General features: G+C 49.0%; 1 protein-coding gene across 3 annotated transcripts in view; it reads right to left on the reverse strand.

Annotated features, from left to right (window-relative positions):
• Positions 1-26154, reverse strand: part of B3GAT1 (beta-1,3-glucuronyltransferase 1) — a 56923-nt gene that overhangs the window by 9759 nt on the left and 21010 nt on the right. Inside the window, exons 2-5 of one of the 3 annotated variants that reach the window (XM_053269298.1) lie at positions 13256-13373; positions 12961-13107; positions 7531-8039; positions 1085-1381 (exon numbers count right to left, since the gene is read on the reverse strand). In XM_053269298.1, the coding sequence (XP_053125273.1) occupies positions 1085-1381; positions 7531-8039; positions 12961-13107; positions 13256-13259 (957 nt within the window). In that variant the 5' untranslated portion in view covers positions 13260-13373. Of the gene's footprint in view, positions 1-1084; positions 1382-7530; positions 8040-12960; positions 13108-13238; positions 13374-26154 lie in introns of all 3 variants that reach the window. The other 2 variants (XM_053269299.1, XM_053269300.1) reach the window with 2 other exon arrangements.

The raw sequence follows: 26154 nt of genomic DNA on the forward strand, positions 1-26154 counted from the left end.
GGGGTCTTAAGGACCACCTGAAATGGCAAGCAGGGTCCACTTGTGGTCCCCTGACAAGAGGCAACACACTACTGACCAGCCAACCCGCTTGGAATATCATGTCTTGTTTGAGGACCACATTTTAAAGAAGATGATAAAACGGAGCAGGAGCAGAGAACGACGACAGAAAAACCCAGTCTGGGGAGGAATGGTTAAAAATGCTGGGTATGTTTAGTCTGGAAAACAGACTAACAATTTATTCCAAGGAGAACTATGACAGCTGTCTTCAGTGACTTGTCACATGGAAGATGGAGCAACTCCTGGGGGCAGGAGTAGAACCCAAGGATTGAAATGGCAAGGACGCAAATTCAGGCTGGACATCGGGAGGAATTTCCTAATTGCAAGGTCTGTTTGGCAGTGGAGCGGTCTGCCTTGCGGTGGGCTTTCCTTCACTAGAGGTTTTCAAACAGAGGCTGGATGTCCACCTGTTATTGATATTGTAGCAGATCCCAGCACTGAGCAGGGAGCTGAATTAGAAGATCTTCAGGGTCCCTTCTAATTCTAGTACTCTATTGGCCTCTCCGCTGAAGCTCAGACAGGAGTGGTGTCCCCCAGAGAAGATCTCATGTAAACAAGTCCACCAGAGGAGAGCTGGTCTTATGATAGCAAACATGACTTGTCCCTTTAGCTAAGCAGGGTCCGCCCTAGTTGCATATGAATGGGAGACCACATGTGAGCACTGTAAGATCTTCCCTTTAGGGGATGGAGCTGCTCTAGGAAGAGCAGAAGGTCCCAAGTTCCCTCCCTGGCATCTCCAACATAAGGCTGAGAGAGATTCTTGCCCACAACCTTGGAGAAGCCACTGCCAGTCTGTGTAGACCAAGGATTCTCAATGTCGGGTCTCCAGATGTTATTGGACCAACTCCCATAATCCCCAACCAAAGGCCACTGGGGCTGGGAATGATGGGAGTTGAAGTCCAATAACATCTGGGGATCCAACATTGAGAATCTCTGGTGTGGATGATACTGAGCTACGTAGATAGACCAATGGTCAGACTCAGGATATGGCAGCTGCCTATGTTCCTATGAAGGTATGAAACGGTACCTTAGTGCAATTGGCAGCTTTCGGTTCAAGGTCATTCAGGGTTACCAGCTCCCGGAGCAGGCTGCTTTCCTGGTAGCCACCCTTCACCCCTCGCAGTTTGAAGTAAGCCTGAGGTCGGTGGAGGATGAGCCTGAGGTTCACAGCAAAGCCCGCCATGTCAATGGCAAAAGGCCGGTGCGGGTCGAAGACAGTCTTCCAGCCGTACACTTTCCCAGCAGCGTTCACTTTGGGCGACTCATAGCGCAAGCCGCCCACGAAGGCCACGGGCCATACAGAGACTTTCCTTGTGGAACGCATCTAGTAGGGGGAGAGAAAGAGAGATCAGCACAGTGAGAGCATCTATTGCCGGCCTGCTCAACTTAGACCCCCTCCCAGCTGTTTTCGGACTACAACTCGGACTACACAGTGGCCAGGGATTATGGGCATTGTAGGCCAACATCTGCAAGAGGGCCAAAGTTGAGCAGCCCTGATTTACTGGGTGATTGTGGTGGTGAAGGAAGAGGAAGCTTCCAACAGCTTGCAGCATCCTCTTCTGCAATGGGAATACCCTGAGTCCTCTCGAAAGCAGAAAGCAGGTTGGGGTCTCCAGTAGGCTGGCAAGAAGTTCTGGCTCCCAGGGGCAGGACAATAGCAAGCCACACTGCAAATTCTAAAGGAGTCTCTGCCATGGTTTTCCTTGTGCTAATTGCTTTCTGCACAGGAACATAGGAAGCTGCCTTCCACTGAGTCAGACCATTGGCTCAGTGTTGTCTGCACTGACCAGCAGCGGCACTCCAATGTTTCAGGCAGGCGTCTTTCCCAGACCTACTTGGAAATGCTGCCAGGGATTGAACTTGCAATGTTCCGCATGCAAAGCGGATACTCTGCCACTGAGCCCCGGCCCCATCCCTAATTCTGTGTACCGTGTTGTATTTGGGGGCCTGTGGGAATGCAAAAGTGGCAAATGAATTTGAATGGAAAGATCCCTCAAATTAATCCATTGCTGAACCGAGTCAACACAAGCTTTTGCTCAGAATAAACTATATAAGATAAATGAAAAAAAGGGACAACCTAAGTTAAAGAAATTGCCATATGGTGTCAGATTCTGAGCTTCTCCTTGAGATCTTGCAGAATTTTTCACAGCCGTTAAAGATGGCTTGTCGTTCTGAATTCCTCACACCATTTGGGCCACAGGCGGGAGCTCTCTCTCCACTGAAGATGCTGCTTCTGAGTCCAATTCCCTGCTCAGGGATTGCCCAGCATCTCTCTCCCTCCCCCTCCCTCTCTCCCTCCCTCCCACCCTCTTGCATTATACGTCCGCTAACGGCTCTTTCCACCCATGGATAGCAATGATACATTAGCTCTGCAGCAAAGTCTTGCTGGGATCCAGCCCCCCTTAACACAGACAAGCTGCATTTGCAAAGGGTCTCTAACAACACCTTCCTTGCAGAAGAGCATCCACTGGCTATGCCAACAGCCACGGCAGAAATAGAAGCAACACATCAAGAACATCCTGCAGGCAATTCCGGTTTGGGCATTACATGTACAAACCGCCCACTATATAAACTGCATTCTCTGTCTCTATCCAGCACCAGCTTTTTGCCTTTCCTTCCAAAGCTCTTGATAGCCCCCTTCTTGCTGCTGATATTCAGATATATATTCCAACATAACCCATGCCCGTGACCTTTGCTCCTCCATCCTGAGCCATTCCAAGGGTTCCTGCTCTTAAAAAGGATTGTCCTTTCTCCCTTGATGCCCCTTATGCCTGGAATCCTCTCTCCCAGAATACTTTGGAGTATTTCAGGAGGCTGGTTCATGGAGTAAAAGTAAGCAAAATGTGCCTTCAAGTCGATTTCGACTCCAGGAGCCCACAGAGCCCTGAGGTTGTCTTTCGTAGAATACAGGAAGGGTTTACCATTGCCATCTCCCGTGCAGTATGAGATGATGCCTTTCAGCATCTTGCTATATCACTGCTGCCCGATATAGGTGTTTCCCATAGTCTGGGAAACATACCAGTGGGGATTCGAATTGGCAACCTTCTGCTTGTTCATCAAGCTTTTCCCTGCTGTGCCACTTAAGGTGGTTCCTGTTTCATGTAGCCATATCATATTTACTCAAAGAGAAGACAGCTCTGAATTTAAGATGACCCACTTGAAAACAGACGTTAAGTACAAGTTATAATTGTATTTTCCTGAAAAGAAGATGACTCTGAATTGAAGACAAGCCCCTGATTTCTAGCATCAAAGGACTTGGAAAAGATCCAGTCTTGGTAAATACAGTATGTTTAGACTGGATTCAGGTAAATACAGTATGTTTAGACCAGGTCCAGATTTCATCTCAGCAAACCTGGGAAATCTCCATGAGCTCCAAGCAGTTGCCTGACCATGCTCAGCACTGGCCAGGGGCAGGCACAGAGATGAGATAGGGAGGAGAGCTGGTCTTGTGGTAGTGAGCACGAATTATCCACTTTGCTAAGCAGGATCCACCCTGGTTTGCATTTGAATGGGAGACTACATGTGTGAGCACTGTAAGATATCCCCCTTGGGGATGGAGCCATCGTTCAATGGAAGAGCATCTGCTTTGCACGCAGAAGGTCCTGAGTTCAATCCCTGGCAGCATCTCCAGGAAGGGCTGGGAAAGACCATGCCTGAAACCTTGGAGAGCTGCTGCCAGTCAGTGAAGACAATCCTGAGCTGCAAGCTTTCTATGTTCCTCTGCTCCAAACCTACAGGTCTTGACAGAGCAATTCTCCTTACCATGAATATTTTATACACCGCTTTTCAAAAAAGGTTCTGAAAGCAGTTTACATAGCAAAAGAAACAACAAATAAACCAGATGGTTCCCTGTCCCCAAAGGGCTCACAATATAGAAGAAACATAAGGTGGACACCAGTAACAGACACTTAAGGTTGGATGGGGCGGGACAGTTGCTCTCCCTCTGCTAAATATAAGAGAACCACCACTTGTTCTGTTAGCAGGGGAAGAAAAGTGTCCGCCAGACAGTTCATAGGTATATCTGCAGTTCAGAAGAACAAGGAACCTGTATTTTGATTTCATCTTTTCGGGCTGCAAAGGAAGGAACTCAACAAATAGTCAGTGACTGAGCCTACATCTTTTGAGCACAGCTGCTTGGTTGAGGCCATTTCTGCTTGGAAAAAAGTCTTCATTGCTCCTCATGATAGCGTGGCAACCCAGAGGAACAACTGCGCATCACTCCTTTGAGCAAGACCAAGCCAACCAGATAAGCACAAGGAAAGCTGATTGTCTTAGGAAGGTAAATTCTGCTACCAAATGACACATTCTGTGGTTTTCCAGGGTGCCTGCTCCACTATGGTATCTGAAACAGCGTTGAGTGCAACTTGTGCACACCACACTATTGGCAAATTTGCAATCAAAGACAAGCTGCCTTGCAGGCAGGAAAAAGTGGGAAGAGTTATCTTCTCCCCGCCGCTTCAGCCATGTGAATGAGACTTTCGTCCGGTTTTATTGTTGTACTCAATCTAAGGTTGACTCCTGGTCAGTTTCAAACTCATCTCACTTTAAAAAAAGAAAATTCAGTCTGCCAACTGGTCTTTGCAAATTTTATTTAGCTCAGACATGATGCTTAGGCAATGGACAATGTTTAATTTGCCTGTGTTTAAATATAATTAACATTATGATGTAGTAGAAAATGACTTACATCTGTAAATCCTCCAGGAAAGGAGTGTGTCATTTTTGTGTTCTGTAAGTGCTCCTACACGTTGCTGCCAATGAATCAGTGTTAATATCCTTTAACTGCAGTAGTATGCAAATGAGTAATGATGCCCGGGGAGGGAGGGCTTCCTTCCAGCTGTTTCTTTTAAAAAAACCCAAAACCTTGCATACTAATCTAAGGACTAAATTACACATGATGTGAACCATGTTGTTTGCCCTTCCTATTGTTATTTTCGTTTTTAAACTAGCAGCCAAGCCTACCTCCCAACCATCAGGATTGTGACTGTGGCATGGGGGAGAAAGGTTATAGGAGGAGAGCCGGTCTTGTGATAGTAAGCATGAATTGTCCCCTTTGCTAAGCAGAGTCTGTTCTTGTCTGCATTTGGATGGGAGGCAACATGTGAGCATGATGAGATATTCCCCCCAGGGGATGAGGCCACTCTGGGAAGAGCATCTGCTTGCTTATGCAGAAGGTTCCAAGTTCCCTCTCTGGCATAAGATCATAAGAATAGCCCTGCTGGATCAGGCCCAAGGAAGCCTATTGAGTCCAGCATCCTGTTTCACACAGTGGCCCACCAGATGCCTCTGGGGAACCCACAGGCAAGAGGTATATGCATGCCCTCTCTCCTGCTGTTGCTTGCCTGCAACTGGTATTGAGAGGCATCATGCCTCTGAGGCTGGAGGTGGCCCACTGGCACCAGACTAGTAGCCATGGATAGACCTGTCCTCCATGAATCTGTCTAAGCCCCCTTTAAAGCCATCCAAGCGGGTGGCCATCACCACATCCCATGGCAAGGAATTCCATAGATTAATTATGCGCAAAAGATCTCGCAGTAGTAGAGATGCCCTATCTTGGAATCTTGAAGATAGGGCTGAGAGAGACTCCTGCCTGCAACCTTGTAGAAGCCGTTGCCAGTCTGTGTGGACAGTACTGAGCTAGATGGACCTATGGGCCTGACTCAGTGTATGGCAGCTTCTTATGTTCCTATGTTACCTCTTTTCTTACATGCGGCAGTCCTGGTGAAGTCGACATGCAAACTGCACCCCACCCCCATCACCTAAAGCTGCTGTTTCTGGGAAGGAAATGCTTATTTACACTTAGACAATGGACAATATTTATATAGGATCTGCCTTATACTGAGTCAGACCATCTAGCTCAGTATTGTCTTCACAGACTGGCAGCGGCTTCTCCAAGATTGCAGGCAGGCGTCGCTCTTAGCCCTGTCTTGGAGATGCTGCCCGGGAGGGAACCTGGAACTTTCTGCTCTTCCCAGAGCGGCTCCATCCCCTGAGGGGAATGTCTTCCAGTGCTCACACCTGTGGTCTCCCATCCAAATGCAAGCCAGGCATTTGCGAGACCCTGCTTAGTAAAGGGGACAATTCCCGCTTGCTACCACAGGACCAGCTCTCCCCACTCACTGCAGTCCCAATCCTGATTGCCCCTCCCCCCTCCTGCAAGCAAGCAAGAAAATAACTGAAGGGGAAATAATATATAGGGTCACGTGTCACTTCTGGCTGCAAATATAATTGTGCATTTTAACGGTAAGAGACAGTGGGAGAAGATTTCAGCAGGAAAGTGAGAGATCACTATAGAGCTATGAAGGAATGAATCTCCTGAGCTGCTTAGAAGAGGCCCTGAGAACAGAACCAACTCACCTATTCTGCACAGCCCCAACAGTGTAGGACCCTGGCTGCATTTTTGAACAAACTGGTAAATATACTTGACAACACAGAACAATTATGACCTGGCCATGACCCAGGCCATGCATGCAGATGCCCAGTGCGCATGTGCAATGGCCTCCAAAATGGCCACCACAAGCATGAAGAGGCCCAGAACAGGCCAAAGGACTGCAGTGGCTCAAACTGGGTGGATGGAGACCATGGGATGGCTGGCTGGAGGATCCCTCCCCCCATGGCCATGGCAGCGCCCCCCCCGGTCATGAGTTTTGAGGGTTTTTTTTAGTTAGAACCCCTGGATCAGCTCGAGCAAAACAGGGGAGGCATGTTTGGGGGTGCTACACCGAGCACACAAGTAATCTATGGAATTCTATGAAGCAGGATGTGTTGATGGCAACCAGCTCAGATGGCTTTAAAATGGGCTTGGACAAATTCATGGAGGACATGAATTGATCAATGCCTATCACTGCCATTGATATCAATGAGCTACCAACGGCTACTGGTCTTGATGACACTTTGCTGCCCACATGTTCAGAGGCAGAATGCCTCTGAATAGTAGTTGCAGGGGAGCAACAGCGGGAGAGAGGGCATGCCCTCAGCTCTTGCCTGTGGGCTTCCCATCTGGTGAGCCAACATGGGAAACAGGATGTTGGACTAGATAAGCCTTGGGTCTGATCCAACAAGCCTTTCCTTATGTTCTTATGACAGAGTAGATGATCACAAAACCGTTGTAGACTGGTGACTGTGGAGGGGGGCAGTTTCTGTATAGGGCAGAAACTATTCAGGGTTTTTTGTGGGGTTAAAACCAACAATTGTGCCAGAGATACCATTGTGAAAAGGAGCCATTCGATACAAGAGCACTGGTGGAATGTGCTTTTAGTGACTGTCCCTGGCGAGGAGATGAGTTGCCAACCCATCATCTGAAACTTCTGAGCATACAAAGTGTTACAGTACTCACCCTCCATTAGTTCTGCTCCATGAGCATTAATGCTGCGGGTCATGATGGTGGAGAGGCCCACCTAGCCTCCAACTGAGGCGCTTTGTCCAAAGGTCAGGAGTAGCAACCTAACCCAGATGACCAGGCCACCCGCAGCTTACCTCCTCAAAGAGTTCCAGGCTGTAGGTGTTGTCGTCGTCCGCAAAGTAAACAATCCCAGGTTGGCTGTTGTTTTTATTAAAGGTCTCTCTCAGCCACCGGAGGGCCAGGTTCCTTTGCATTGTCCCCCTGGGGATCCGGGGATCCCTCATGTCCCCTCTCAGTTTGTAGTTGCGTGGGGTCTCCACGTTGAGGTGAGTGTAGTTCAGCCCAGTGTCCCTCAAGAGCCGGGTGACCAGAGGGGTCCGCCGCTGGGAGTCCTCCACCAGGATCCAGTGCAAGTTGGGGATGTGCAAAAAAGTGTTTGCCAACCGCGTCAGCTCTGCCTTTTGGACGGGCCGGCTGTAGGTGGGCGTGATGACATGAATGGTAGCCATGGCATCTGACCAAGGAGGCGGGCGGGTGTAGACGTATTCTGTCCTAACCACCTCCACGATATCACGGTCAGACAGACAGTACTCCTTCGAGTCTGCACCTTGGGAGAAGTCGCGACGGGAGTCCCCTCCATCATCTACGGGGGAGAAGAGGGCAGAGAGCAAACATCAGCATAGGCTTTCCATAAAGCAAGGTCGCTCACAGGGAAAAAACAACAACCCACTCATGCTTTGGTTGGGTAACAGGAGGCACAAGAAAACAAACTAGGAAGGAGAAGCCATTAGCAGGAAATGGTGGAAAGAGCAGAGACTTGGGACTAATTTATAACTGGGCTGTTGTGTGTAAATCTCTACAACAAAAAAGATGGATTCTGCAATCTTCCTGAATTCTGTAAGTGAAGAAAACCTGAGAATATTTGCATATTCTGTACAACTCATGTGGCTAATCATGGTAAAACTAGAGAGCTGTCCATGGTACTGGAACCAAACACCCTGTGTAATATTGCGACTTACTTCTCTTATGAACAGCCATGCATGCATATATATCTGCCAACCGGAGCTAACACTTCATGCATCTGATGAAGTGGGCTTTCATCCAGCAAAGCTTCTCCACAACCAATCTGTTAATCATCATGGTGCTACAGGACTCTTACTAGTGTCTGTTGTAAGACGCTAGTGTGGCTATCCCTCCAGCTCTTAACCACAGGTATTTCCGCTTAGCTCAACTCCTTTTCTAAGGGCTCCAGAGACATGGCCCACAAATGCCTAATCCTGCCTCTACTATCCGGAGTGTTCAGTGCCTGGCTGTTCTTTTTAAAATGAAAACTGTGAGTCCAAACCACAAGCCAGGTTAATTGTGGAATCTGGCTTGGTGTACTAGTTTTTTCTAGCACCAATAGTAGCTGTGGGGGCCCCATGATTAAAAGTTGAACTATGGCATGGGGGAGGGATCATAATCCTTCCCCCCAATGTGGTCCTGATTCAGAATTGTCATGGTGAGGGGTGTCTATGTGTGATCAGGATCAGAATTACAGCCAGGGCAAGAGTTACCTTCCACCTCCCCCACCCCCCACAATGGTCCCAATCCTTATCCCCCCTGCACCTGTTATTCACCTTAGTGAAAGCAAGCACATAGAGCAAACCAACTGTATGCATTGAATGTAACATGCAATTGTTTTGTTACAAAGGGGATATATGCAGAGGGTTCCCAGTTCTCTCCCTGGCAGCATCTCCATAGATAGGGCTGAGAGAGATTCCTGCCTGAATCTTGGAGAAGCCACTGCCAGTCTGTTCAGACAATACTGAGCTAGATGGAGCAATTGTCTGATTCAACATAAGGCAGCTTCCTAGGTCCTGTTATTCACCCTAAGTTTCTATGGTCCAACAGCCCCTTGGAATCGCAAAGGGAAGAAATAGGCACGCCCCTCTCCCCTACCTGCTGAGCCATCAGCACGCCACATTATCGCACAATTATAAGCACTACATCTGACGCAAGACATGCGCACATCAGCTAAAACAAAGTATGATCTTGGCAACCACATTTTCTGCTGTGCACATTTATGCAGATTGAATGGAATAATCAACTGGAACTCATGCAATTAACCTCATTCCCCCCGCCCCCGGGGTGCTCGAGAGCTCTCTCAAGTGTTTTGAAGGAGGTCGGCATCACAGTTCGGAAGAGCAGATATTCTTTTGGTGGAAGGGCAGATTCATGCGGGAGAGATGGCCTGTTCAGTTCTTTCCCTCCCTCATGTATCACAATGCATGAGGGGGGGAAATGGGAACATGCCATCTAGCCATGCCCCCCCTCCCAACCCCACATGCCAAGGTACCCACTAGCCATGCTGATGCCTCCACAACCAACCCTGCATTTGGAATTTGTCTCCACAGGGTCAAGTCAGCTGTGGGGAGGGCCCGAGGCCTTCAAGTCATGCAGAGGAACCATCTATGCATTGGGCTGTGTTCTGTGCAAATCACAAATGCGTGGTCACTATGGGAGGCTGTGGGTAGTACGTGTATCAGCATAGGTGCAGTGGGCTGGAATAGCTACTGGACACTTCAATTTTCCCTCGTGCACTGGCTGTATGTGGGGCAGGGAGAAAGACCGGCTGAATACAACATCTTTTGCACACAAATCTGCCCCTTCCTCTCAAATGGAGATGTGTCAGCACCTCCGAGCTGGCATGGCTATCTCCTTGAAAACAGGAAAGAAAATATTCCCCCCTGATCTTCTGGCCACTCTGCAGCCACTGCAGCATCTTCTTCCTGGGGCTTGCAGTGGTGAGACCCTGGTGGAGAAGGATGACCTATCTGGACTAGAGAGACAACAGAAAGCAAGAGGTTGAGTTGGCAGTTTGGGAGCGAGAGTTGGGGGCGGCGGGACTGTCCCCAGTGGGAGTAAGCAGAACCTGAAAAGTGCAGTCTTGGAAGATTGCCCCACATTTCTCTCTAGGGATTCTCTCCCCACATTTCTCTCTAGGGATGTGCCTTGACATAAGACATTTTCATACAACAGCCAGTGGAGTGGGAGAGGTACCCAGTCTGGTTTTCGGCCATGTTCTTGCAAATTTTAAGGCAGGAGGCAGGGGGAATGGTGGAGAGCAAGGTGACAGATGGGTAGGAAGAGTGTGCGCTACCCAGATTCTGTCCCCCGCTTTTCACTGAGGAAGGAGGAAAAGCCATCCTCCCCAACTGCCGCTGTGCACACGGGCGCTCTCCCCACCTCCTACCCCTCTCTCCCCTACTTAATGTTTGCAAGCACACCGCTAAAAACTGGAAGCCCTCCTGGCTCTTCTACCCAGGCTGGGCGCTTCTCCAACCCTGTTGGCGGCCGTGTGAACAAGCCTACCAATGGATGAACAAAGCCAAGAGGCCCAAATGGCCATAGGTCTCCCTACTCTCTCATCCCCAGAAAGCCAAGCCTGAGAGCACAGCTCCGAAAGCTTCTCACTGCTCTGGGAAATGGGGAGTGTATAACAGCACAGAAGCAGCAATGATTGCTGACACTCTATAGATACTCCTAATATGGTTCCCATAATTCCCGTGATGGGTTTATCTAGTCTATCCAATAATTCTCTCTCCCTAGGGAATCCTGGGAATTTGGTATTCTGGGAAGGGAACTAAAGGTAAAGTGTGCTCTCAAGTCAGTTTCAACACCTGGTGCCCACAGAGCCCTGTGGTTGTCTTTGGTAGAATACAGGAGGGGTTTACCATTGCGTCCTCCCATGCAGTATGAGATGATGCCTTTCAGCATCTTCCTATATCGCTGCTGCCCGATATAGGAGTTTCCCATAATCTGGGAAACATACCAGCAGGGATTCGAACTGGCAACCTCTGGCTTGCTAGCCAAGTCATTTCCCTGCTGTGCCATTAGGTGGCTATAGGCTAAGAACTAAAGGTAAAGTGTGCCGTCAAGTCAATTTCAACTCCTGGCGCCCACAGAGCTCTGTGGTTGTCTTGGGTAGAATAGAGGAGGGGTTTACCATTGCCTCCTCCCGTGCAGTATTAGATGATGCCTTTCAGCATCTTCCTATATCGCTGCTGCCCGACCAGCAGGGATTTGAACCGGCAACCTTCTGCTTGTTAGTCAAGCATTTCCCCGCTGCGCCACTTAAGATGAATGGAAGGGGACTCGGGATAACTAAAAGAAGATCCTCAGCCTCTCTTCCAGATAACAGATCCTAACTTTCTTTGGCAGACACTATGACATAGTGGAAAGCAAGGGTAAACAATCTTGGCACTCCAGCTGTTGTTGAACTACAACTATTATTCCCCACCAAAATAAACTGCTGGAGTGCCAAAGGTTGCCTGCCCCGGGTAAAGCAAATAGAAGTTTATAATCCAAATATACCCCACAGTCTTTGGAGAAGCATCCCTGATTTATCGTTTAAAGTGGTCAGGAAATTGGAAGGGATTTGCACTGGAAACAAAGAGAGAATCAAAAAATATCAGAAAACCAGAAGCATCAAACCATCTTGCAAAAGCTAACATTATGGCAGCAAAATTTAAGTTTGCCCAGAAAAAAGATACACATATCAATATATTGCCTGCTTACAGCTGCAAGCTCCTATGCGAAAGGGAACCATCTATTTATCTTTTATTTCATTTTTGGTTTCTAAACTCTGTGAAGTGCCATGTATATTCGTGGGTCAAAATAACGACAATCCCAACAATAATATGTAATCAAACAAAAACAATAATACAGTCTGTGATTGTACATGGTACAACCAGAATAGAAGGGAGCATGTAACTCTTTGTTGTAAGATGTAAAGTGACATCATCACAGCCATCACAGAATTTAGGGCTTATTTACAAAGAACGAATAGATGATACCCCATGAGACTATTCATTGGCTGAAGGTCAGACGGTATATATATTTTAAAACTTGTACCCCAAATTCCTCTTATTCCTCTCAGTAAAGACAGGGCACAGTAGGAACAGCCAACAAACCTGTTGGCCCCTGAGCCACATTTAACTCATGGGGCACTTTTATCTGGTAGTCCAACCCAGTGAAGATCTGGCTCAGAGAGTTTCACTCACAAGGGAAAGTCTTGGGAGGAGAGTTGGTCTTGTGGTAGCAAGCATGAATTGTCCCCTTTGCTAAGCAGGGTCTGCCTCGCCTCAGGCACCATAAGACCTTGGGTTGTCTCTGACCCTTAAAAATGGGCCCATTCCCCCTGCTCTGGAAGTCTCTGCCTTTGGTGGTTAGGTGGGTGGTGCCAAGAGACAGGACCTTTTCTGTGGTGGTGCCCGCCGTTGGAATGCTCCCTCCAGTTCTGCTCGGTGGGTGTGGAGAAAGTGGGCAGTGTACCCACCCTGCACCCCCAAATAATTGGTGCCCTTGACAACCACCTAGGTCTTCCTATTGGATGGACCGTCCTTGGGAATAAGCCCCCAGGAACCCAAGGCCCCAAGACCCTGGAGGGACGACGCGTGATCATGGGCATTAGGATGAAATGAGGAGGGTGACCATGGGAGAGGTGAGGATGGAGTCATGGCAGGGCGATGGAGGCAAGAGGCGGGTGTGCGGTGACACAGACCGGGGGACTTTCTCCTCACCCTTGTGCACGGCAAGCAGCGGAGCAATGGTGCTCTGGTGCCAGACGGTGATTAGCAGCGTCCAGGGAAGAACTATCAGCACGATAGCCAGGATGTCGCGTCTCTTCGGCATCTCCAAGACCGATGGGACCCACAGCTCCTCATTACCTGACAGCGAGAACCCCGGAGACAGAACAGCAGAGCACATGGAGAACAGAAATCAATGGGCAAGAAGGGACAAGGGCAGAGAGAAGACAGAGGCCGGGGGGGGGGGGGGACACACGGGTTGTGGGGCTTACCAGCGCTCACAACCCACCCATTGCACAAGCAGGTTGGCCCACCGGGGAGGGGGCAGGCTGCCACCGGGGGGCCGTTGCTCTCGAGCGTCGCAGGAGCCGCCAGGGCAGACTTCAGGGTCCCTTTCCGAGGGAGGCCTGTAAGGCAAAGCAGAAAGGAATAGGCAGAAGGAAGCATTAAGGGATCCGGGCAGCATTCAGGGCTCAACTGGATAAAAAGAGAAGGCAGTGAAAGGGACAGAGGAAGCTGCCGTATACTGAGTCAGGCCCTCAGTCCATCTTGCTCAGTATTGTCTGCACTGACTGGCAGCAGCTTTCCAAAGATTCAGGCAGGAGTCTTCCCTAGCCCTACCTGGCGATGTTGCCAGGACGCGAACCTGAGACCTTCTGCATGCAAATGCTCTACCACTGAACTACAGCCCCATCCCTGAAGAGAAATATCTCACAAGGCTCACATATAGTCACCCATCCAAATGCAAATCAAAGCAGACCCTGCTTAGCAAAGGGGTCCATTCATGCTCACTGCGCTATCAGCCAATAACACTTCCTCTGGCCCACTCCTCAACCCTGGAGCGAGTATGATGAAGGGAGTAACTCTGAGCATGCGCAAGGGGCCATTCCTTCACCACCATGTAATGGATGTCTTCCTCTCATTATCTGCATCAGAGGCCTAGTTTGCATGGGTAGCGCACACCACAGGGGTGACTCTCGGCTCAGGAGCACAGGAGGGGCTGAGGAAAAGAGCGGTGGGGGGCAGGCGAACGGCACTTCAGGGCCATCCGCAGGCAGTCAGTGGGTCTGATTTTAGCCTCCTTGGCCACACACTCCGGAATAGGGCTTGCAACTCTTTGTTTGTATACACAGCAGGCTGAGTGCCTCTGAGAATATACAGACTGCCTTTCCCTTGAGCAGAGCAAAAGACCTGCAATGAAGGTGGCCAGTCTTCCAAAATTGGCCTGGAATCCTCAGGAATTGGTGCCAATCTCCAGGTGACTATTGAAAGCACTCCTGGAGATTGTAATGGTTTCCAAAACAAACAAACAAAAAAACCACAGTGGGGGGAATAATAGCTTAAATTAGAGTTGGCAGCCCCACCTGCAAATGCATTGCTCCTGGGCAGGTGCAGAGTGCCTCTCTCATTGTATGGGCAACAGCTTTAGTAAAAAATATATCAAAGAGCAGGGTTCTCCTGAGGGAAGAGAGAGAGCTCCCCCTTAAGGCTAGCATATTTCCTCTTCAAATGCATTTGACAGAAGATAGGGAAACAAACACAAGCATTAATCCCAGATTAGATTTTTTTTTAAGGTTGTGCAAATCAATTTGAATTTGAATCAATTCGACCTGAATCTGGGTGATTCGAGTGATTCAAATTTGAATCAACCCCCCCCCTTAAAAGAGTGATTTGAATTCAAAACAAATTTTTGAAATTCAATTTGAATTCAGTTTCAAAGCTGTTTGGCACCTTTTAAAAACCATTTAGGCCCCCCTGATTGCTTTAAAAGGTGCCAAAACAGGGTCAAATTGAATCAAATTAAATTCAAATTCAAATTGAATTTTCAGACCAGATTTGAATTTGATTCAAATTCAGAATGAATTTTTGAAATTTTATTCAAATACGAAACAAAGAGAAAAAAATCATTTCATGCACATATCTAGTTTCCCCCCTCTGTTGTTAAAATGTGCTGTTCTGGCAGCTGGCCCAAAGAAAGACTTTCTGACCAGCTGAATAAAGTTCTAGCCAGGTGGCTACTTTAGGCCAATATGGCTCTACCTTTTCCTCATCCCTAATCCAAGCAGGTTCCTCAGCAGTAATCAAGACTTTCCCAGGGAAGAAGCAATAATGGTTTGATTTTTAGGATTCTGGGTTACCCCTATGGCAACTTTAAAAAAAGAAAAGAAACATTGTCATGTGATTTGACATACATTTCAGGCTGACATGAATTTTCTAAGCAAAGAGGAACCTCTGTCCATGCTCAAGGGCACTCTTGTATTTTTTTTTTTTAAATCAAAGCTTTGTGCTGCTGGCAAGATGTCCCCAAGGAACCCTGTCCTGTCCTACAGTTCCTTGTTTTGGAGCCGTCTGCTTTTGCTTTCTCCCATTTCACTCCCTTGAAGTAGTGGAGTCTATTAAGCTGCCACAGAGGCTTAAGCCTCCCAGAAACACACACAAGATTTAAGCAGGCCGTATTTTATCGAGGTGTTATCTTGGCAAGTGGTGTACATCACTTAGCTGGCAACGTGCTGGGTGGACAATTTGCAGTCATGGAAAACTGGTTTCGGTTTCCTCGCTCTGGGACGAGAAAAGCAGGATCGACGGCTATCAACAGCTACTAGCCTGGTGTCTAGGGGCCACCTCCAGCTCAGAGGTACTGTGCCTCTAAATACCAGTTGCAGGGGAGTAACAGCAGGAGAGAGGGCATGTCTTCAACTCCTGCTGGTAGGCTTCCAGTGGCATCTGGTGGGCCATTGTGAGAAACAGGATGCTGGACTAGTTGGGCCTTGGGCCTGATCCAGCAGGGCTTTACTTAGGTTCTTATGTTCTTATTCACTGGCCTACAACAACCCTGTATTGCGGGCACCCGGGGCACCAGGATATCTCAACCTCTTCATCTAGAGGTTGGGGAAGAGCTTCATAGAGGGAATGGATGCTTTGATGTCAAGAAACATAACAACAGACATCATATAGGCGTGCCACTAAGACCTATGGCTACCTAGGTTTTCTTCCCACCTCACTTCCACACAATTGCTTCTACCCAGGTTTTCTTCTTCTCTTGCTCCACACAACCCAAAAGTGGGAGCACACACAGCAACCCGGGTAGAACACAGTTTTTGATTGTGTGGATGACCTCCCTGTGTTCTCCTAAGTGGTGGGAGCCTGATAGGAAGAACATTCGAAGCTGCTACCCTGGTAACTAGATGCCCACCCAGGTAGTAGGGGGCCTAAATTGCTAGTGATGCCCACCTTCCAGGATTGGTCTGATGTCTCCAGGAATTGGTATGGAACGTGTCAAAGCAATTTGGGAGACGTTAATGGCTGAATACTGTAAAAAGGCATGCCAGTCATTCTAGAACGGAGACACTGCATGGGGGATTTAGGGATCATGTGGAGGAGAGCTGGTCTTGTGGCAGCAAACATGAGTGGTCCCCTTTGCTAAGCAGGGTCTGCCCTGGTTTGCATTTGAATGGGAGATCAGATGTGAGCACTTGTGATATTCCCCTTAAGGGATGGGGACGACCTGGGAAGAACATCTGTATGTTTGCATGCAGAAGGTTCCAAGTTCCCTCCTTGGCATCTCCATGATAGGGCTGAGAGAGACTCCTGCCTGCAGCCTTGCAGAAGCCACTGCCAGTCTGTGTGGACTGTACTGAGCTAGCTGGACCAAGGGTCTGACTCAGTATATGGCAGCTTCTTATGTTCCACCTGGGGAGAGCAAATTTCAGATATGTCCCCCACCCAGGTTTTGCTTCAGCACTGGTTTCCCTGCTTCCTCCTTTACTAGGAAGAGATGCTCGAGTTTACTAGAGGGTGTTTTCCTTCTCCTGCTCTGCTGTGCAAGAGGGAGGGAGAGAAGGAGAAGAGGGGCCTTACTGTTTCTGCCTGGCTTCATTCAGTATTGATTCCCTTTAATTGGGTCCAGAATGTTTAACGGCTCCCTCCCTGGTCAATTACTCCAGCTTGCCAGGAAGGACGGTGTGTGTGTGTGTGTGTGTGTGTGTGTGTGTATGTGTGTGTGTCAATGCAGTCTGCTCCACTCTGGGCTCTTTATTTGCTGCCATTTGCCCCATAGCAGTAGAATGTAGATGTATCTAGGGTTGGGGGTGCGTGTGACAGACTCAGCCACTTGGCACCTGGCACGTCAAAGTCTGGGCAGGGAGGGCAACAACCTTTCTTCATCCATTCAAAGCCAGGTGGGGCTTTGATGTGCATCATCAGGGGATGCAGGTGAGTCAAGAGCATCCAAGGAAGGACAGCAGGAGGCAAACGGCCAGCACAGAAGTACCAAGTTCGGTATTTGCAGATGGCACTGAGTGCCACTTGAACCTCTGCCCAGCTATGAACCGGGAGCTTTTTCCAGTTAATACCCCCCATGTGAAAGTACAGCACAGTATTTCCAGATGGAGAAATGCTCCTTTATTCCCCAAACCCTTGATTCTCATAATGGATCAGCAGCAAACGGCCAGCAGATGGCACTGTGAAATTGTACAACGGCCAAAGGCATCAATAGAAAAGGGGTAAAAACTTTCATTTTAAAACTGAGCATTTCTCTATCAGGAAACACGCAGGAAGAAATATACTGGATCAAACCCAAGGTCCATCTAGTCTCACATCCTGCTTCCTGTAATGGCCCATTAGGTGCCTTTGGGAAGCCCAGAAGTGGGACATGTAGACAAAGTGTCATCGCCTACTGCTGTTTCCTTGCAACTGGCATTCAAAGCTATACTGCTTCCAAACATGGAGGTTCCATTTAAGCATCATGACTGGTAGCTAGTAGTAAACCTCTCCTCCTCCATGGATTTCTCTAATAAAAGGCGAGTGGCTGTCACCACATCTTGTGCCAGTGAGTTCCACACATTAATTTTGCATTGTGTGAAGGAGTGCCACTTTCTTTCCTGTCCTGAATCTTCGGTTTCATTGACCAGAGAATTATAGGAGAGCCCAAGATGGTCAATCCCTGAAGCCAGATCCAAACATCAGTACATGAACATATGAACATTTCTTATACTGAATCTCAACCCTTGTCCATCTAGCCCAGGGGTTCCCCACCCTGGGTCCCCAAATGCTCTTGGACCACCACTCCCATCATCCCCAGACATAATGACTGAAAGGGGGTGATGGGAGCCGTAGTCCCACAACATCTAGAGACCCAAGATTGGGAATCCCTGAGCTAGATTTGTATGAATTAGTGACAACTCTCCAGGCTTTCAGCTTTGGGTTCTTTCCCTGGAGATGCTGCCAGGGATTGAACCTGGGAGTTTCTGCATGCAAGGCCTGTGCTTGCCCCCTGTGATTTAGGCCCTCCCCAGCCCCAGCAAGATGGGAAAGGACCCAAGACTTTTTTTTGCTGGAGATGCTACTGCTGATTTCACCGTCTGGCACAGGCGGCTCGGGAAACCAAGGGAGGGGGTGCTGGGGAGAAACCGCCAAAAATAAAGGTAGCAATAAAGCCTCATGCTCATTAATTACTCTGTAAGCCATTACTGCCTAAAAACCCCATAACTTTAATGGAGCCTATTATAAAGTATCGCAGCAAAATTGTGAAACTAATTACTGTGTGCAGTTATTACAGAGAAAGGAGCGGGCAAACTTGCCTTTAAAGAGAAACCAACCCAAAGTACACAGTAATAACTTTTCTGCCTGGCTTCATTTTCATCTCCCAACAGCTGGGAGGGACGGTGGTAGGCCTCTCTCTGTTCCTTGCGCACAACTCCCCTCCCCTGGGAATATCTGCTGTTCACTCCTGCAGCGGGGGGTGGGGGTGGGGGGGAGGAAATAACACCTTGCCCTCGGGAAGGTTGTGGTGATGAGTGTACAGCTCCCTTTCCCTTGACCGTGAACAGCTCAGACCTGGCCTACCCACACAGCTAAATCTAGTGGCAGAATGCTGAGGTAGTGGGTAGGACTGTACCACTTAGAATGGCCATGGGAGGCTCATGTTTTCGAAGGGGTGTCAAAGTGACTCTCTTAGGGTTCAACCAGGTAGGAGGATTCCCATGGAGGGTGGTTCCCCAAGCGCCCCCCTGAAACCTGCAGCTGATGCTGATTCCAGTGGGGCAGATGAATAAAAAGTGGAGGGGGAGGACCTGGTGCAGAGGCAGCTTCATGCCTCTAACTACCAGTTGCAGGGGAGCAACAGCAGGAGAGAGAGGGCATGCCCTCAACTCTTTCCTGAGGGCTTCCCAGGGGCATCTGGTGGGCCACTGTGTGGAACAGAATGCTGGACTAGATTGGCCTTTGGCCTGATCCAGCAGGGCTCTTCTTATGTTCTTATGAGATTTCGCTGCCAGAGATGAAGGGCAATATGATGTTCTCCCCATCTGTGTTTGGGTGCCTAGTATCCTCAAGTCATGCTCCCGAGGCAGCAGTGGTAACATGTGGCCGCTGCCAGACTATGGCACCAAGCCAGGCAGTGTTCCCTGTAACAGGGATTCCTAGAGGTGGTTGACTACAATTCCCACAATCCCTAGCCAAAGGTCATTGCAGTTGGGGGATGCTGGAAGTTGTAGTCAACAACCTCTGGGAATCCCTGTCATGGGGAACACTGGCGGCAGGGGCGTTCCTAACTCAAGTTGGGTGGGGGCGGAGAAGAGGGGCGTCCCATCAGGGCAAGGAAGGAAAAATGAACGGGGGGCCTCAGTGGAGTGAGGAAGGGTGGCAGTTGTGGATGGGGGTGTGTGCTGCCTGGCCCTTGCCACCCTCTGCGTCCCTCCACACATATGCACCAGAGGCAACCACCTCACCTTGCCTCCTAGAAGGGCCACCCCCAGATACATGCCCCCCTGCAGAATCATAGGAACATAGGAAGCTGCCATATACTGAGTCAGACCATTGGTCCCTCTAGCTCAGTATTGTCTGCACAGACTGGCAGCAGCTTCTCCAAGGTTGCAGATGGGAGGCTTTGCAAGACCTACCCTGGAGATGCCGCCAGGGAGTGAACCTGGGACCTTCTGCATGCAAGCACGCAGATGCTTTCCCACGGAGCTGTGACCCCATCCCCTAAGGGGAATGTCTTACAGCAGACGTCGCTCACATGGAGTCTCCCATACAAATGCAAACCAAGGCAGACCTTGCTTAGCAAAGGGGATCATTCATGCTTGCTACCACCACCAACCCCCCCCCCCGCCCAGCACAGCTACTTTTTTGAGGGCTGCAGCGGCCAGGGGTCCAGGTTGCAAGCTGGGCATCTCACCCGGGAAGGATAAAAATAGCCTGGCAAGGGGCCCCCAGAATGGCAAGGAGCGGGGGCAAGCAGATCGACAGCAGCTCTTCTCCCCCTTTCCTCCCCGAGGGCTGCTTCAACTATTTTTATCCCCCAGATGGCTCTGCATTCTGTTCTCAGTTGAATCCCAGGCACCTTACTGCCCACCTCCCACTCTGCCTCGCCTCTGTTTCCCCCCCCCTGCCTGCAAAAGGCACGCGCAGAAATCTCTGGAAGGGGCTGCCTCTCCCGAAACATTCGCGCCTCGGCACCCAGGAACCTCTTTCCCCCACTGAGGAGTTCCCTTTAGCTCTTTTTCATAGGAGGCGGCTGCTGCCGGCTGTCATCATTTATTTTTAATTATGGAGAGCTTAAAAAAACAACAACGAACAGGGGAAAAAAAAAAACCCTCTTCAACAACCCTCCCTTGGTCTTTTTTAAACATTTATTAATAACTCAAGCTAATAAAAAATGTAAGGCGCGTTAGTGTGAAAACAAGCGCTAAGCGCAACCCAGGAGCAACCTTCACTTGTCTTTTGCTCACTGCCGCTTGCAGACCCAACCAAAGAGAGATGAGGCCGTGTGTGTGTGTGTGTGTGTGTGTGTGTGTGTGTGTGTGTGTGTGTGTATGAGTGTGGAGTCAGGAGGCCAACTTGGGATTTTCAGAATTCCTGGCCAGCAAGGAGAGCTGAGGGTCAGTGGTGCCTAGTCAAAGGGAGGAGCTGGGGACAGTCTGGGGGGCGGAGTCTACTTGTTCTTGCTGAGTCAGAGGCGGTACCCGGAAATCAGGGAGCGGTCCAAAGAAAAGAAGGCAATCCTTCTGCCAGGGCAAAAGAAATACCTGACATCCAACCCAAGGCAAAAGAACAGCTTAACAAGGGTGGCATGTCCATTGTGCCGGGCGGGGGACATGCTGCACATCTCTCTGTGGTCACATTCTAAAAGCATTTCAGTGACTGATGGCTTCCTAGTGACTGTAGCGACTAGTGGCAGCTTATCTCGGTGGAGCAGAAAATGAGACTCAGGGGTGACTCATTGCCACTCTCCCTCACCTCACCGCGTTAACCCCAGGCCCGTGTGTTGGGCATTCACTGAGTTCAGGACCAGCCTGTGTGCCTGGGGTTGACATGGCAGTGGGGAGAGGTGAGGGGGAGTGAGGCATCCGGGGTTGGATGAAGAGAGTGGAAACAAGCCTCACCTGTAGCTTGCCTTCCACCTCTCCGTCCCACCTGGATGGGCTGCCCCTAGCAGTAACTGTTTATGATGGGATGCCTACTGCTGAAGTTCAGGGCGGACCAGATTCTCTTCCCATCCCATGGGCTAGATCTGTGGCAAAAGTGGGCAGAATACTCACACCACATTTAGCAGTGGCATAAGAATAGCGCTGTACACGTTCGGTTTCCCAACGAAAAGAAAAAACATGTTTGGGAGGCCTCTGTTCCCAGAATGCCATCAAGGCAGGTGGTGAAATGCTGAATGTCTAAAAAGAGAGATACAAGACAGCTACAAGCTGTTGCTCCCCTATTTACGCTTCCTTTAATATCTCAAGCAAAGGCACCTGCAATGGCTACTGTGTGCCTTTAAATAAATGCGAGCAATTAATCGATATATCAAGTTAAAAGGCAGTTGCCTGGAATGATTTAGCTGGTCAATAGCCGTGGTTGGCAAACATTTTATGCACACCAACAATCCCTAAATAGGGACCATTCCCGGTTTGGGTCCCCATTAATCACTGCCCCAGTTTTGTTCCTATCTTTGTTGGGGATGTCTCATGACATGGCTTCCACAATTACGCTCTTTCCTGGCAGGAAGCTTGTATGGGTGCCCCAAATATTTCCCATTTCCCCTTTTGCTCCCCCATCCACCCGACTGGAACTGAACAGCAGACAATGCAGTCCTATAGCTTCAATTAATTATTTCCAAAGGCCTCCACAGTTTAAAGAAGCTCAAGCTGCAGAAGCCAGTGAGGCCAGTTGGGTAGGAGGCACATTAACTACTTCAGTTATATTGTTTTACTTTCCTTCTCTAAGTAGCTAATGTATAGCAAAATCCTTGCTCCCTTAAAAATGTTCTTTGCCACTACTTTGCTCCCCAAGAACAGTTGTTTTAGAGTCACTGTGAAATGGAGACATAACAGAGAAAGACGGGGGAGAAAATTCTCCAGTGCTTCTCCTAAGGAGTAACCCTGACGTTCTCTTTTGGATTTCACTTAGGAGAAATTTGGGTTCCAAACCCAGCACTGGGCAGTAGGCTTTTGAATGGGATGGATTTGTTACAGATTCATCCCTGTTTTCAACTGTGAAATGCTGGAGTTGACAATAGTATTCCCTGTCATTGACAAGGGCATGGAATCTTAGTGGTCACCATGGCTGAATAGTATCTCGAGCAGCCTATGACTTTCCAAGAGTTAGGAACATAGGAACGTAGGCACATCTGCTAACTGGGCAAAGAGGTATCTTTTAAACATGGTGATTCTCTTTATTTTGGAGGAGGAGAGCAAACTGGCCCTATCCACCCCCAGCACAGTAGCTCCAGTGACTGTTGCTGGTGTCTATCTTATGTTTCTTTTTAGATTGTGAGCCTTTTGTGGACAGGGATCATTCATTCATTCATTCATTCATTCATTCATTATATGAACCACTTTGGAAATATTTGTTGAAAAGCGGTATATAAATATTTGTTGTTCTTATTGGCAGCTGCCAGACTATTGAGCCATCTAGCTCAGTATTGTCTACACAGACTGGCAGCAGCATCTCCAAGGCTCCAGGCAGGAGTCTCTCTCAGCCATATCTTGGAGATGCTGCTAGGGAGCGAACTTGGAACCTTCTGCATGCAAGCAAGCAGATGCTCGTCCTAGAGCGGCCATATCCCCTAAGGGGAATATCTGACAGTGCTCACACATGTAGTCTCCCATTCAAATGCAGACCAGGGCAGACCCTGCTTAGCAAAGGGGACAAGTCATGCTTGCTGCCACAAGACCAGCTCTCCTCCTTGGCTCCCTAATGTTGGTTAGGGACCTTCTACAAATCCCTATTCTGAGGTGTGATGCTTTCTTTTTTCCTTCTGGGAGCAAAGAGTTACTTTCTAGTGCTGGAGCAAAGAGAGTTTTCCCCCAGTCAGATTCAAGTTTGTGATCACTGTCTGGCCATCTTCCCCACCCACCTTTGATCAGCTTTTGTCTGCTGCTGCTTCTAATTGGAATTTGCTGAGTACAGTATTCATTTACATCTTGCAGTTCATACACAATGCCTTTGGAAATCACATATATTAATATTGGAAGTCAGGTCTTTGGTAACGCAGAGGAGCTGTGGTTGTTAATCGTGCCATGACATAATGAACGATGAGGAATAAATTGCCCATTCACAACGCAAAAGCCTTCCAATTGGGACCTCAGCAAACACAATAATATATTGCTAGCAAGATTTGCATCTCAGTGAAATCACAAACAAACATCGTCAAGCTGAAAGAGCCATTGATTCTTTATGTTTGCAAGGCTTCGTGGGAATCAAATCAAATTTCTAAAGGAAAGGGAACAAAGGTGTTTACTGGCAGTGTGCGACATCACACATGTTTGTGGCGAGCGAGTTCATGGGCCTCTCCTTCATGGGCGTAATGCAGGAAACCTCCCATCCTGCCATGCAGCGGGTGCCACCAGAATAATTCCTCAAGACCAATTCGCACACATGTTTGTCTAACCTAAAATATGGCTTGCCTGCGGGGATTTGCAGTGCAACCGGCTGTGTGGTGGTGGTGAGCCAGTCATCTGAATCAATAACATTCCCCCCGTTCATGCTGAGGGTTTGATCAGCTCCTTGTGAGCGGATCTAGCATGTGGTGGACAATCAAGGGAGATCTTTATAAACTCTTATTGAGCTGATATCAGCCTAAGTATTGCTGCTTCACCCATGGAATCCTGGGGATTGTTTGCTGAGGCTGCTAAGAATTGCCCACCCCTTCATACAACACCACCACCAACAACAACAACAAATATTTATATACTGCTTTTCAACAAAGAGGTTCAAAAGCAGTTTACATAGAGAACTAATAAATAGATGGACCCCTGTCCCCAAGGGTCTCACAATCTAAAAAGAAATATGACACCAGCAACAGTCACTGGAGGTCCTGTGCTGGGGGTGGATAGGACCAGTTACTCTCCCCCTGCTAAATAAAGAGAATCACCACGTTAAAAGGTGCCTCTTTGCCCAGTTAGCAGGTGTAGACATAGGGATCCTATGTAGGCGTAGACATAGACACATTCATAGGCATAGGAATATAGGAAGCTGCCATATACTGAGTCAGACCCATGGTCCATCTAGCTCAATATTGTCTGCACTGACTGGAAGCAGCTCTCCAAGGTTTCAGGCAGGAGTCTGGATTGTGACTTCAGCAGTGTCTGGAGTACCACAGGCTGAGAACCCGTCTCACTGCACAAAGGACCCTGCTTAGCAAAGGGGACAATTCATGCTCCCTACCCAGAAGACCAGCCTCCTTTCCTCCCCATTCAATCACAACAGGCAAGGTTGGCTGCAGATTTCAGGGGGCTCTCAGCAAACTGCCCTCCTGGGCTCCTCCTACTTGGGACCCCGCTGTGGCCAAGAATTGCTCCACCAGCCCCACACAAATGCCATGGGCACAGAGGCGCTCTTGGGGATTGCCAGGGGGACTTTCTGAGAGCAGCTGGCAAACGATGCCAATCCTTGATGCTCACAGGAGGCCCTGAGAAGGAGCGATGGGTGAACTAGTTTTGAGTCAGCTGTCTCCACACACCCTCAGAAGACCACGGTAGCACTCCCACTCACAATGCCGATCGCTCTGGCCATATGCTGCTACATCAGGATGAACAACTGCGGCCCTCCTAGAGATGTTGGACACAACTCCCAGCATCCCTGTTGGTCTCCATGGCTGGGAATGCTGGGAGGTGTCATCCCAAAACAGCCAGAGGGCTCTGCATCCCTCTGTGCAACATCTCTTTGCTCATGATATTACGGCCTTGCTTCTGAGTTTGTCTTCCACCTTCCGACAGGAGGTTGTACTTGAGGGAGAGGAATAAACAAGAGTTGCCCTACGCTGAAGGAAGCAGGCAGACAGAAACATAGGAAGCTGCCATATACTGAGTCAGACCATTGGTGTATCTAGCTCAGTATTGTCTACACAGACTGGCAGCGGCTTCTCCAAGGCTGCAGGCAGGAATCTCTCTCAGCCCTATCTTGGAGATGCTGCCAGGGAGGGAACTTGAAACCTTCTGCTCTTCCCAGAGCAGCTCCATCCCCTGAGGGGAATATCTTGCAGTGCTCACACATCACGTCTCCCATTCATATGCAACCAGGCTGGACCCTGCTTAGCTAAGGGGACGAGTCATGCTTGCTACCACCAGACCAGCTCTCAACACCAACAGGAGCCTCTAGGAGGATCGCTGGCTGCCATCTCTCACCCCATCCCCCTGAGACGGCTTGCCTGCCCTGCTTAATTGCAGGTGAAGCCATGGAAAGTGCGGGTGGGTGACCGCTCACATGAGTCACTAATGGGGCTGAGGGAGGAAGATCGATTCTTTTGTGCTGCAGCAGGAAGGGGAAAGCAGGGAGGAAGCTGTTCACCAAGAATGTATCGGTTTTCGCCGCAATCAATCCCAGCACGACAGTCTTCGAGTCCATTACTGCAGACCCCTTTCCCACACGCTTGGTATAGCTAGCAGCTGCCATGGGCAACTGTCACAGGACAAGAGCTACAGGCGAGGGAAAGTGATCTCGGTCACTGAAACACATTCTTGTAACAAAAGAATATGCGCTTTGCTGGACTGCACAGCACGAATCATACAGGCATTGGCAAACTCTCTGCCGATCCGCTGAACCATTTTTAAGAAAACGTATCTTTGACATTCTAAAAATTGAGCTCAGGTGCCCAGAGATGCCCAAGAAGAGAGGTAGGAGCAGTGATGCCCATGGATGTATACCCAAAATTTAAGTGCAGAGTACGGCATCACTGTCCATTGGTGCAGAGGATAA

The sequence above is a fragment of the Hemicordylus capensis genome, chromosome 8, assembly GCF_027244095.1.
Source record: "Hemicordylus capensis ecotype Gifberg chromosome 8, rHemCap1.1.pri, whole genome shotgun sequence".
Lineage (NCBI taxonomy): Eukaryota > Metazoa > Chordata > Lepidosauria > Squamata > Cordylidae > Hemicordylus > Hemicordylus capensis.